The sequence below is a fragment of the Aquarana catesbeiana genome, linkage group LG07, assembly GCF_042186555.1.
Source record: "Aquarana catesbeiana isolate 2022-GZ linkage group LG07, ASM4218655v1, whole genome shotgun sequence".
Taxonomy (NCBI): Eukaryota; Metazoa; Chordata; class Amphibia; order Anura; family Ranidae; genus Aquarana; species Aquarana catesbeiana.
Window position 1 is genome coordinate 1,493,153 of NC_133330.1, and position 14,028 is coordinate 1,507,180.

Genomic DNA, 14,028 nt, shown 5'->3' on the forward strand with positions numbered 1-14,028 from the left:
GCTGGCGGTGTGCTCGATCCTCACAATACGGGGGGGGGGGGTAATACACCCACTTTAAGTCCCATCATCCCTTCCCCCACAGACCATTTCCCTTTAAGAAGGGGGTGTGTCAATGAAATGTAAATGGCGACTCGGTTTCTGTTGGTTCTTCAGGAGGAACATTGAGAATAGAACGGCGTATCCTGACCACTTGTGATGTCACCTACAAGCTCCGCCTTTTTTATATGACTCGGTATTCAGACAGGTTCACTTTAAGGTGGGAGCGTCGTTCAGCAGATATGATTGGCCCTGGAGTCATTCATTCATCATTGTGTGTGAGGACCTCAATGTGACTCGAATCAGCCTCTGCCAGTCCAGGAACCGCAGAGCTCAGACTGGGAGAGGGGAAAACAGCACGAGGAGACAATCAGTTCATTTTACTGAGAAGAAGCATGCTGATAGGAGGAGAGAGCAGAGTGACAGAGAGATGAGCTCCTCAGTCCTGCTGCTTCTCCTTTCACTGTCCAATCACAAACTGGGGGAGGGACAAGACCTGTAAGTGTTTTACTGAACTACAGCAGAGCAAGATCAGGTTCCCTCCCCCACCAGACTGTGCTGTGTGGCAGAGCTGTGTAAATCTCAGGACTGGATGGGCAGACGTTGCTGGTGGTATTTTGCAGTTGAGGTCTCACTGTCACTCGTCGTTCCCGCGGACGCAGATGACGGAGTTTGGTGTGACGGCGGACGACACGTATTTACCTTCCCGGGGATTAGGAAGGGATGACTGACCTGTGAAGACCATACTTTGTGCCGTTCGGTTAATCTTCTCCTCCACTGATAAGAGGCCTCGCTGCGACACATCTCCGGAGTCATGTGACCGCGTCTTCCTGAGCCAATCAGAGGGGCCGCCATCTAGAAGGTGGAGGCGACTCCGAGCGACCAGAGAGGGGGGCTGAGAGTCCCAGCAAGACATTCCCCTGATAGTCACCCCCATAGAAATCTGCCCCCCAAAATACAATTCTGCCTCCGTACAACAAACCGGCTCTGTCTCTCTTATTAATATCGTCATCCAGTCCTGGGGGGCTCATCTCTACTTTTACCCCTCCCCCCCCACCGACTCACACACTACCCAACAGATCGCCAATCACTTCAAAACAAGATTGATGAAATTTATGAGATCGTTCCTCCACTTTACAGATCAGATCCCCCCTCCCCCCACTGAACACTCCCCATCTCCTGAAATCTCTCCCTCTCTATTGGTCACCCCCCCCATAGCACACAAAGATCACCCCCATACCTAAAAATCCCTCACTGCCCCCTGCACCCGCCACCCCCTCCCCCCCTGCTCCCGCCACCTCTCCTCCCCCCTGCACCCACCCACCCCTCCTCCCCCCTGCACCCGCCACCCCTCCTCCCCCTGCACCCGCCACCCCCTCCTCCCCCTGCACCCGCCACCCCTCCCCCCCTGCTCCCGCCACCTCTCCTCCCCCTGCACCCACCACCCCTCCTCCCCCTGCACCCGCCACCCCTCCTCCCCCTGCACCCGCCACCCCTCCTCCCCCTGCACCCGCCACCCCTCCCCCCTGCTCCCGCCACCTCTCCTCCCCCTGCACCCACCTCCCCTCCTCCCCCTGCACCCGCCACCCCTCCTCCCCCTGCACCCGCCACCCCTCCTCCCCCTGCACCCCGCCACCCCTCCCCCCCTGCTCCCGCCACCTCTCCTCCCCCTGCACCCACCACCCCTCCTCCCCCTGCTCCTCCCCCCTCTTCCCCCTGCTCCTCCCACCCCTCTTCCCCCTGCACCCACCACCCCTCCTCCCCCTGCTCCCCCCCTCTTCCCCTGCACCCACCACCCCTCCTCCCCCTGCACCACCACCCCCTCCTCCCCCTGCTCCTCCCCCCTCTTCCCCCTGCACCCACCACCCCTCCTCCCCCTGCACCCGCCCACCCCTCCTCCCCCCTGCTCCCTCCCCCCTCTTCCCCCTGCACCCACCACCCCTCCTCCCCCTGCACCCGCCACCCCTCCCCCCCTGCTCCCGCCACCTCTCCTCCCCCCTGCACCCACCACCCCCTCCTCCCCCTGCACCCGCCACCCCTCCTCCCCCTGCACCCGCCACCCCTCCTCCCCCAGCACCTGCCACCCCTCCCCCCCCTGCTCCCGCCACCTCTCCTCCCCCTGCACCCACCACCCCTCCTCCCCCTGCTCCTCCCCCCTCTTCCCCCTGCACCCACCACCCCTCCTCCCCTGCTCCTCCCCCCTCTTCCCCCTGCACCCACCACCCCTCCTCCCCCCTGCACCCGCCACCCCTCCTCCCCCTGCTCCTCCCCCTCTTCCCCCTGCACCCACCACCCTCCTCCCCCTGCACCCGCCACCCCTCCTCCCCCTGCTCCTCCCCCCTCCTCCCCTGCACCCGCCACCCCTCCTCCCCCTGCTCCTCCCCCCTCCTCCCCCTGCACCCGCCACCCCTCCTCCCCCTGCACCCGCCACCCCTCCTCCCCCTGCTCCCCCCCCTCCTCCTCCTGCACCCGCCACCTCTCCTCCCCCTGCATCCACCTCCCCTCCTCCCCCTGCTCCTCCCTCCTCCTCCCCCCTCCTCTCCCTGCTCCCACCACCCCTCCTCCCCCTGCTCCTCCCTCCTCCTCCCCCCTCCTCCCCCTGCTCCCACCACCCCTCCTCCCCCTGCACCCACCACCCCTCCTCCCCCTGCTCCTCCCTCCTCCTCCCCCCTCCCTCCCCTGCTCCCACCACCCCTCCTCCCCTGCTCCGCCACCCCTCCTCCCCCTGCTCCTCCCCCCTCTGCTCCACATGCTCACAAGGTTCACACCCCATGTTGCCCCTACTCCCACCACCACCACCACCCGCTTCCCTGCTCCCCACTTCTGCTGTCATCACCTATTCCCCCTACTCCCACCATCTGCTCCCTCCATTTCCATTGCTTACTCCTCCCATTCCCATTGCTTGCTCCTCCCATTCCCATTGCTTGCTCCCCCCCATTCCCATTGCTTGCTCCCCCCCCCATTCCCATTGCTTGCCCCCCCCATTCCCATTGCTTGCTCCCCCCCATTCCCATTGCTTGCTCCCCCCATTTCCCATTGCTTACTCCCCCATTCCCATTGCTTGCTCCCCCCCATTCCCATTGCTTGCTCCCCCCCATTCCCATTGCTTGCTCCTCCCATTCCCATTGCTTGCTCTATGCATTCCCATTGCTTGCTCCCCCATTCCCATTGCTTGCTCCCCCCCATTCCCATTGCTTGCTCCCCCCCTATTCCCATTGCTTGCCCCCCCCATTCCCATTGCTTGCGCCCCCCATTCCCATTGCTTGCTCCTCCCATTCCCATTGCTTGCTCCTCCCATTCCCATTGCTTGCTCCCCCCATTCCCATTGCTTGCTCCCCCCCATTCCATTGCTTGCTCCCCCCATTCCCATTGCTTACTCCCCCATTCCCATTGCTTGCTCCCCCCCATTCCCATTGCTTACTCCCCCCATTCCCATTGCTTGCTCCCCCCATTCCCATTGCTTGCTCCTCCCATTCCCATTGCTTGCTCTATGCATTACCATTGCTTGCTCCTCCCATTCCCATTGCTTGCTCCCCCTTTCCCATTGCTTGCTCCCCCCATTCCCATTGCTTGCCCCCCCATTCCCATTGCTTGCTCCCCCATTCTCATTGCTTGCTCCCTCCATTCCTATTGCTTGCTCCCTCCATTCTCATTGCTTGCTCCCCCCATTCTCATTGCTTGCTCCCTCCATTCCCATTGCTTGCTCCCTCCATTCTCATTGCTTGCTCCCCCCCATTTCCCATTGCTTGCTCCCTCCATTCTCATTGCTTGCTCCCTCCATTCCCATTGCTTGCTCCTCCCATTCCATTGCTTGCTCCTCCCATTCCCATTGCTTGCTCCCTCCATTCCCATTGCTTGCTCCTCCCATTCCCATTGCTTGCTCCTCCCATTCCCATTGCTTGCTCCCCCCATTCCCATTGCTTGCTCCCCCCCATTCCCATTGCTTGCTCCCCCATTCCCATTGCTTACTCCCCCCATTCCCATTGCTTGCTCCCCCCCCATTCCCATTGCTTACTCCCCCCATTCCCATTGCTTGCTCCTCCCATTCCCATTGCTTCCTCTATGCATTTCCCATTGCTTGCTCCTCCCATTCCATTGCTTGCTCCCCCTTTCCCATTGCTTGCTTCCCCCCCATTCCCATTGCTTGCCCCCCCATTCCCATTGCTTGCTCCCCCATTCTCATTGCTTGCTCCCTCCATTCCCATTGCTTGCTCCCTCCATTCCCATTGCTTGCTCCCTCCATTCTCATTGCTTGCTCCCCCCCATTCCCATTGCTTGCTCCCTCCATTCTCATTGCTTGCTCCCCTCCATTCCCATTGCTTGCTCCTCCCATTCCTATTGCTTGCTCCCTCCATTCTCATTGCTTGCTCCCCCCCATTCTCATTGCTTGCTCCCTCCATTCCCATTGCTTGCTCCCTCCATTCTCATTGCTTGCTCCCCCCCATTCCATTGCTTGCTCCCTCCATTCTCATTGCTTGCTCCCTCCATTCCCATTGCTTGCTCCTCCCATTCCCATTGCTTGCTCCTCCATTCCCATTGCTTGCTCCCTCCATTCCCATTGCTTGCTCCTCCCATTCCCATTGCTTGCTCCTCCCATTCCCATTGCTTGCTCCCCCCATTCCCATTGCTTGCTCCCCCCCCATTTCCCATTGCTTGCTCCCCCCATTCCCATTGCTTACTCCCCCATTCCCATTGCTTGCTCCCCCCATTCCCATTGCTTACTCCCCCCCATTCCCATTGCTTGCTCCTCCCATTCCCATTGCTTCCTCTATGCATTTCCCATTGCTTGCTCCTCCCATTCCCATTGCTTGCTCCCCTTTTCCCATTGCTTGCTCCCCCCCATTCCCATTGCTTGCCCCCCCAATTCCCATTGCTTGCTCCCCCATTTCTCATTGCTTGCTCCCTCCATTCCCATTGCTTGCTCCCTCCATTCCCATTGCTTGCTCCCTCCATTCTCATTGCTTGCTCCCCCCCCATTCCCATTGCTTGCTCCCTCCATTCTCATTGCTTGCTCCCTCCATTCCCATTGCTTGCTCCTCCCATTCCCATTGCTTGCTCCCTCCATTCCCATTGCTTGCTCCTCCCATTCCCATTGCTTGCTCCTCCCTTCCCATTGCTTACTCTCCCCCATGCACGCCTGGAACACTAGATATCGTGTAGAGGTTAGGAGGACGTCATTGTTGGCTGGTCGGAGATACTCACTGTTTGGGTTCACATTCTCGCAGAGCTCTGTCTTGGCTTCCCCATTGGGTCGGTCGCTGGGCTTGTGTGACAAACGCGATGACATTGTGGCCGCCGTCACCACCGCCTTAAAGCTGCGCTTGCGTTTCTGGACATTCAGCTCCGGGTGGAAGATGAATGATGTACACCTTGGGCATGTAGAGCATCCCCAGAGCCACCGAGGCACTAAGATTCATGGAGATGGTGAGCGTGGTGGTCTGGATGTAGAGCTGCAAGAGAAGGAAATCAAACCGGTTAGAGAAAACAACATTCGAACCAACAAGTCCCAACATTCAATCAAAGCCATAGAGCACCCCCAGACTATTCACACACCACTAGTAAAGGGCTGGATGAATTTACAATGATTGTAAAAGGCCTCTTGGGGCCCCAGAACAACAACACACTGACAGTTGGGGGCCCCACATTGATGACACATTGATCTATTCACACCGATCGTTCCTTCTTATTGGTGCTCTTCAATATATCGGATGCTGAGCTGATATAGGAGAGAAAAAATAAATCTGATGAGATCCATTCCCACCATCGGGGAAGTCCCCATATTGTAGATATTATTAATCCTTCGGGATGACGGCTAATTATCTCTGTGACGTTGTTATGGACAGATGTCCCCACATTGTCCGTCCATCGATCGGCTGTGCGGTGGGTTGTCCTCCGCCCCCTTTAATGGGATGAGCTGTCAATCAAAGTCATGTCAGGAGATAATGATGTCGCTCAGCCGCTGAGCCGTCCTCATTAATCAGTTATTAGAGAAGGATGAAGATTGTTCTGTGATTGGCATGTGGAGGAATGGCGCTCCCATCCTTCCCACTAATGGAGTGAAGGCCGTTCATCTCCTAATTCATTACATATGGTGAGGAGTAAATAATGAGCCGTTCTCCATCCCAACCCTTCCAAATGGGGAAAACCTTTTATTCTCACATTAAATATTAAAATATCCGGGGAATCACAACTCTGCACATCTCTTATTAACCCAACCCCCCTCCGAAACGTCTCTATTCCGAGTTTCTAGGCCCCCCCCAACCACCAAAACGTCTCTATTTCCGAGCTCTAGGCCCCCCAACCACAAAAACGTCTCTATTCGAGCTCTAGGCCCCCCCAACCCACCCTCCGAAAATGTCTCTATTCCGAGTTCTAGGCCCCCCCCAAAACCCCCCAATCCCCCCCAAAAAAAACTTCTCTATTCCGAGTTCTAGGCCCCCAACCCCCCCTCTGAAACGTCTCTATTCCCAAGTTTTAGGGCCCCCCAACCCCCCTCCAACCACCAAAATGTCTCTATTCCGAGTTTTAAGCCCCCCCACCAAAACTTCTCTATTCCGAGCTCTAGGCCCCCCCAACCCCCCCTCCGAAATGTCTCTATTCCAAGTTCTAGGCTCCCCCCAAACCCCCCAACCCCCTCCCCCCACCAAAACTTCTCTATTCCAAGTTCTAGCCCCCCCAAACCCCCCCACCAAAACTTCTCTATTCCGAGTTCTTGGCCCCCCCAAACCCCCCAACTCCCCCCCACCAAAACGTCTATTCCGAGTTCTAGGCCCCCCCCAAACCCCCTCCCCCCACCAAAACTCCTCTATTCTGAGTTCTAGACCACCCCAAACCCCCTTCCCCCCACCAAAACTTCTCTATTCCGAGTTCTAGACCCCCCCAAACCCCCCAACTCCCCCCCACCAAAACGTCTATTCCAAGTTCTAGGCCCCCCCCAAACCCCCTCTCCCCACCAAAATTTCTCTATTCCGAGTTCTAGGCAGCATGAGGAAGAGTGAAAACCTTCATAATGTGTCCCCAACAGGTGACAGGTATTACAGAAGAGGATGACTACCAGCATTGGACACCATTTAACCCAGATAGATAAAATGCACCCCCCCGGCTTTATTCATTTTATAAAGCTTCCTTTGGAATCTATTTCTCCAATAACATTTCTACAGACTCGGCCAACTTGGCGTAAATGTTACTTTATCTAATTATTGAACTGCTACGTATTCCAGAACTCTTTCCTCCAGGAATGTCCCGCATGAAGACTAGGGTTACACCGGTGCCGATACCAATACCCAAAACTGATCCCGGAAGTGACGTCAGGCTTGGAAGCGCAACACCTTCTCCTTACCTCCAGCTGGCCGTCCCCTCTGGCGGGTGCCATCCCCGCCCCCTCCTTCCCTCCACCAGCTGTCACCTCTGCCCCCATGTCTCCCAATGATCTTCCCATCCCCCCCAGCGATCACAGCCTTTTCCATCCCAACTCTTCCACCCCACAATCCCTAGTTCACCCCACCCTCAACTACCCTGCCCTCATTTACCTCTTCTTCTCCCCCATCATTTACCCCCCCCACACCCTGCCCTCACCCAACTCCCTAACATCCCAGAGGGGATCAAATACCACCAACAGAAAGCTCTATTTGTGTGAAAAGAATGCTATAAATGTCCTCTGAGTACCGTGTCACATGACCGTGCAATTACCAGCTAAAGTAGTGCAGTGCTGAATAGCAAAAATGGTCATGAAGAAGAAAACCTTCCGGAGAGGCAGTGGTTAATGTCTTCCCTCCCCCCCCTTCAACCTGAGCAGCACTCCGTGTCGTATCTTCATCAGACGTCATTATTAGGAATGAATGGGAATGACATCACTACTTTGTAGCATCAAGTTTAGATTTCATTCACTATTGTACCAAATATTTCCTCCATTGTGTTCTGTATTCCTGGTGTTACTTTATATCTTCCCGAATACTGACTGAAGGAAGACCCAGATTTTCCTGACCTTGATATCTTCTAGAACTCCTTCTAATTGGATCTATCTGGTTCCTTTTTCCTCCTCGGCATCTCCTCTCATCTTATAACAATAAAACATCAAACCTAAGGCCGGGTTCACACAGCAGGGGGTCTGGTGCGCCCCTGTTCACCGTTTCATGTCCGAATTTTTTGTTGAACTCGAACCTGTAACTGAGCCAAAGCCGCACAGGACTCTTCTGCTGTGCCCTCAGCCGTCACCGCCAATAGTGTGCAGACAGCCTTAGAGGTGTGAAATATCCAATCAATATGGTGTATATATCCCCCTGATGAAGTCTTAATGATGAAATGCGTTGGATAGAAGTAAACAGGAAGATCATGGCAGCCCACACACTGGAATTGGGTCTGCGCAAGTGTCGGTCAGGAAGAAGGTGCTGGTTTGTTTTCTGGCACACATGGAGGTTGGTGCACATTGTGAGTTAAATATTTTATAATAAATTGAATTCCTTTCTCCTGTTTCTGTTGGGAATAATACAACGGAGTTTATCTAATACAAGGGAGTGTATCTAACACCTGAGACATCGAGAACCAAGCCAGGAGATCATACAATACAATTCTGTGGGAATCATTAATACATTAGATCTTTAGAAGGTCCAACATTTCTGGTGGAAGATGGTGGACTGTGATGGGGGAGGATGGGGGAGAGGAGCCCCAGAGAAGACACATCCTCTGATTGGTGTATCACACATGATCTGGGGTTATGTATATGACCGCCATGGTGGATGGGGAATATGATTTGAATATCACTGAACATAAATTGTTACCCCTGAAGATGTTGGGGTCGCTCTGCCCTACACCAGTGATGGCCCACCTTTGCCTGGACCTAAGGGACCACCAACACACCTGGAACTGCTTAAATATGCTTTATTAAAGGGAGTAAAGGCCTAAAAAAGGTGGTTAGACAAAAATAACACAATGTCCAACTGTTTACAGCACAGCAACACAATTGGCATAATGAGCATCCCTCCCGACCCCTCCTCCACTGCCCAATAGGACTAGATATATTGCAATGCTGTCCTGCCAGTGTTGGGGCCCTTATCCTTCTCACTAGGGATTAGCTCGATGTTCGGGTCAAACATACGTTTGACTCGGACATTGGGTGTTCGCCCATTCACTGAAGAACGAACATTATGGGGCATTCGTGGAAAATTTGAATGCAGCGGAACGCCCCATAATAAACTGCAAGATTGCAGTGCATTGCTGTATGATGATTGGTAACGCATGCACCATGACCTCCATGCATTGGCCAATCCCAACACCCTCTGCTAAGAGAGACATAATTGGGCAAAGGCAGGGTGCCTGTGGCCAATCGTAGCTCAGGGGGACTAAGTCCACGCCCCACACTATATGAGGCTGCCTAAACGGTGGCCCTGTGTAGTGTTGTTGGTTGGTTGTGGACGGAGACATAGCTTGATTTAGATTAAGCAGGCAGGTTATTCAGTGTTAGTGGCAGTGTATTTAATATATATACAGTCAGTCTAGTATGTGTGTGTGTATATATATATATTATATATAATATATATATATATATATATATATATATATACACTATACATTTATATATATATATTATATATATACTATATATATATACTCTGCATTTAGCATAGACTATAAATTCAGTGTTTACTCTATATTCAGTCAGTGTATTATTATATAAATATATACAGTCTTCTATATGTATGTGTGTGTGTGTATATATATATATATATATATATATACAGTGTAGTGTGGTGTTGTAAAACAAAATATACATCATATCCGGAAGGCCACCAAGGAGAGGCAGACACTCACAGGCCACTAAAGAGGACAAGCAGGCTCTGTATCTACAGTGAACAGTGCTGGTCGTGGACATGGTGCATCCTCTGCCAGTGGCCGTGGGGCACGTTTGTCCTTTTTTTCTGCAGCTGGCCGTGTTATTGAGCCACAACATGCAGAAGAGTTGGTGGAGTGGATAACAAGGCCGTCCTCATCCTCCTCATCCTCTGTCACCCAGGCTCAGAGTAGTTTTCCTTCCTATGCAGCTGCCAAAGCGGCCTATGCCACCAGCTCCTGTCCACAGTCACTCCTTCCCTAGCCCCACCATTATGCACGGAGGAGTCCCCTGAACTATTCGACCACAGTGTCGGGTACATGGTGCTGGAGGATGCGCAGCGATTTGAAGGCTCCAATGTTGGTTCCCAGGTTGAGGAAGGGAGTAACGTAAGCCTAGACAGAGGGGGTGCCCCAAGAAGGTCATGAAACTGGCAGTCATGTTCCCCCAGCTGCAGCATACTGCCAAGTTTGCTCTAGTGATGAGGAGGGAGGGGATGATGAGGTCACTGACTCAACTTGGGTGCCTGAAAGAAGAGAGGAGGGAAGAGAGGAGGAGGAGGAGGAGGAGAAGGCACAACTCCAACGAGGCAGCATGTCCTTTAGGGGGCAGCTTAAGGGCAGCCACCCTATTGCATCACACCACAGAGCTTCGCAGGTGCAGGGCATTGCTGATTTTTAAAAGTTCCTTGGTGTGGGCCTTTTTCGGCATGTTTGCAGCAGATCACACCATTGCTGTTTGCAACCTATGTTTGAAGTGGATCAAGCAGGGCCAAAACAGCAGCCACTTAGGCACCACATGCTTGACCAGATATATGACAACCTCCCATGCAGTCCGTTGGCAACAGCACTTGAAAGACCCACATACAGTAAAAGAAAAAGGCAGACTTCTCCTTGCTACTCATCTGGGATCTCAAATCCCACTATACCTCCAGTCCTCTCAAAACCCTGCACTGAGAAGAATGAAGGTATAGCAATAGGTATCCCAAGCACTTGCAGCCAATCTGCTATCAGTACACCACCATCTGATTTTAGCGGGCAAATTTCCTACCCAAGTTACTGAACCGTAAAAAGAAATTCGGTTCCAGCCATCCACATCCTCAGCGTCTGAATGCTAGCTTGGCCAAATTGCTAGCACTGCAACTGCTGCCTTTTCAGCTAGTAGACTCTGCCCCCTTTTGTGAATGTGTGGAATGTGCTGTACCTCAGTGGCAGGTTCCAAAACACCATTTCTTTCCCAATGTTGGCAATGCTGCAGCGGTTGCACATGCAGCAGAGGGCCATCAATGAGTAGCTGTGCGAGTATGGCACCAGGACAGGGTCAGGGGAGCTTGGCTTCTTTTCGCCACACCAGTGGCTACTGATCAAGGATGCATGCACTGTCCTGTCACCATTTGAGGAGGCCACAAGGATGGTGGACAGCGACAATGCATGCATCAGTGACACTGTCCCTCTAGTCTTCCTGTTAGAGCACACGCTTCTTGGAATCATGGACAGGGCTAAGACAGAACAGCGGGAGGAAGAGGAGGACTTCCTTACTTCTCAAGGTCCCCTTTATCCAGATAGTATTCCTGTGGGCCCGCCAAGCACACAGGAAGAAGAGGAGGAGGAGGATTGTGTCAGCATAGATGTATAGGATAACACTCAGCAGCAGTCTTCAAGGGATGGTTTTCAGTCCCCAGAAACCCAAGGAGTTGTACGTGGCTGGGAGGAGGTTGTTAAGGATCATGTGATCCTCAGTGACCCAGAGGACTCAGAATCGAATGCCTCTGCAAACTTACGCTGCATGGCCTCCTTGATTCTGCAAAGCCTGCGAAAGGACTCTAGGATTCGTGGTATCAAGGAGAGGGATCATTACTGGCTGGTAACCCTACTTGATCCAGGTTACAAGGGTAAGGTTGCAGAACTTATCCAGCCTTCGCAGAGGGAGCAGAGGATGAAACATCTTCAGGAGGAAGAAAGGTTTGTGCAATGCATTTCCAGACCCTGGGAGGTTACCATTTCCTGGTGCTGAACAACATGTTCCTGAGGCTTCGTTCAGTCAGAGGAACAGCGGTGGAGAAGGTGGCTGGCTGACCGATGCCTTTAAACAATTTTCCAGTCCTCAGCACCAAGGTCTGATCGGTTCAAGCAACCATCGCCAGTGTCTGCATTACATGGTGCAGGAATATCTAGGGGCAAGAGCAGACTTGGAGTCCTTTCCAACAGAGCATCAACTGGGTTACTGGGTCTTGAGGATGGACCACTGGCCAGAGCTTGCGCAATATGCAATTGAGCTACTGGCCTGTCCTGCCTCCAGCGTGCTTTCTGAACGTACATTCAGTGCTGCTGGAGGGTTTGTAACGGATCATAGAGTGCGTTTGTCCACAGACTCCGTTGATAGGCTCACATTCATAAAAATGAATCAGTCTTGGATCAGCAGCAGCTATCAAGCACCTGATGCTGATGTAACGAATTGATTTTTCTATGGATGTGGGATCCCTTGAAGACTGCCTATGCTGACTATCCTATTCCTCCTCAATATTGATGATGTTAGCTTCCAACAATATTTTTGGTTTAGGGCACCTCCACCACTGTCTAAGGCCCAATTTTTCTGCCCCTGTTTAACAGGGGCATGTAATTACAATTTTTGATATAATATTTCACAGCAGGGCCCATTGTTGCACCCAACAAGAGTATCTGTGAGGGGTTACAGTGTTCTGAAACCACCAACACCAAAGGCTCAATTTTCTGCAGAGTATATAGGGCAGGCGTATAATATATATACTGCTGTTCATAGTATATAGTGCCTGGGGGACCCCCACGCCATTTTTTTTTTAAATTGGGTACAGGGTTCCCCTAATATCCATACCAGACCAGACCCAAAGGGCCTGGTAATTGACTGGGGGGAGGGGGACCCATGCCATTTTTTTCAGTGATTTTCATCTATATTGCCGGGACCTGACAATTCATATAGCCACGATCAGTTTTAAATGACTTTTTTTCCTTTAGAAATGTCATTTTTCTGTGGTATTGTTCTAAACATGGGGAAAATGTGCCGCTTTACAGGCATACTATAGATGCCCCTCAGGCATGATATTTAAAGGAATATTTCATTTTTATTGTTTCACTTTAAACATTATTAAAATCACTGCTTCCGACAAACTTCCGTTTTTAAAACTTTTTTTGCATTGATCCATGTCCCCTGGGGCAGGACCCGGGTCCCCAAACACTTTTTATGACAATAACTTGCATATAAGCCTTGAAAAAGAGCACTTCTGATTTTTTAAGTTCGTGAACCAAACCGGGGGGTGGGGGGTGTGCAGAAGTTGTTTGGCTCATCCCTACTCCTCACTGTGATTTGTAATATAAAGATGTTTGTTAACCCTTCACTCTAAGGTTTGGTGTTGGGTTCTTCACGCTAAAGCCCCATACACACTAGATTTTCTGCACATTTTTGGCTTCAGATTTACCAAAACCATGCAGTGCAAGGGCCTGTCTGATTGCATACAAATTGAAACTCTTATGGTTTGACCTCATATTATATCGTTTTGGTAAATCTGAAGACAAAAATGTGCAGAAAATCTAATAGTGTGTATGGGGCCTAAGGTTTGGTGTTGGGTCTCATTGTTTACCCTTCACTCTAAGGTTTGGTGTTGGGTCTCATGGTTGGTCCTTCATTCTAAGGTTTGATGTTGGGTCTCATTGTTGGTCCTTCACTCTAAGGTTTGGTGATGGGTCTCATTGTTGGTCCTTCATTCTAAGGTTTGGTGTTGGGTCTCATTGTTGGTCCTTCACTCTAAGGTTTGGTGTTGGGTCTCATGGTTGGTCCTTCATTCTAAGGTTTGATGTTGGGTCTCATTGTTGGTCCTTCACTCTAAGGTTTGGTGTTGGGTCTCATTGTTAACCCTTCACTCTAAGGTTTGGTGTTGGGTCTCATTGTTGGTCCTTCACTCTAAGGTTTGATGTTGGGTCTCATTGTTGGTCCTTCACTCTAAGGTTTGGTGTTGGGTCTCATTGTTGGTCCTTCACTCTAAGGTTTGGTGTTGGGTCTCATTGTTAACCCTTCACTCTAAGGTTTGATGTTGGGTCTCATTGTTGGTCCTTCACTCTAAGGTTTGATGTTGGGTCTCATTGTTGGTCCTTCACTCTAAGGTTTGGTGTTGGGTCTCATTGTTGGTCTTTCAC

At 52.0% G+C, this 14,028-nt stretch overlaps 1 protein-coding gene across 1 annotated transcript in view; it reads right to left on the reverse strand.

Annotated features, from left to right (window-relative positions):
* Positions 1-14,028, reverse strand: part of GRM7 (glutamate metabotropic receptor 7) — a 578,795-nt gene that overhangs the window by 50,827 nt on the left and 513,940 nt on the right. Inside the window, 2 exon segments of the mRNA XM_073591511.1 lie at positions 5,239-5,392; positions 5,394-5,486. Of these exon segments, the coding sequence (XP_073447612.1) occupies positions 5,239-5,392; positions 5,394-5,486 (247 nt within the window).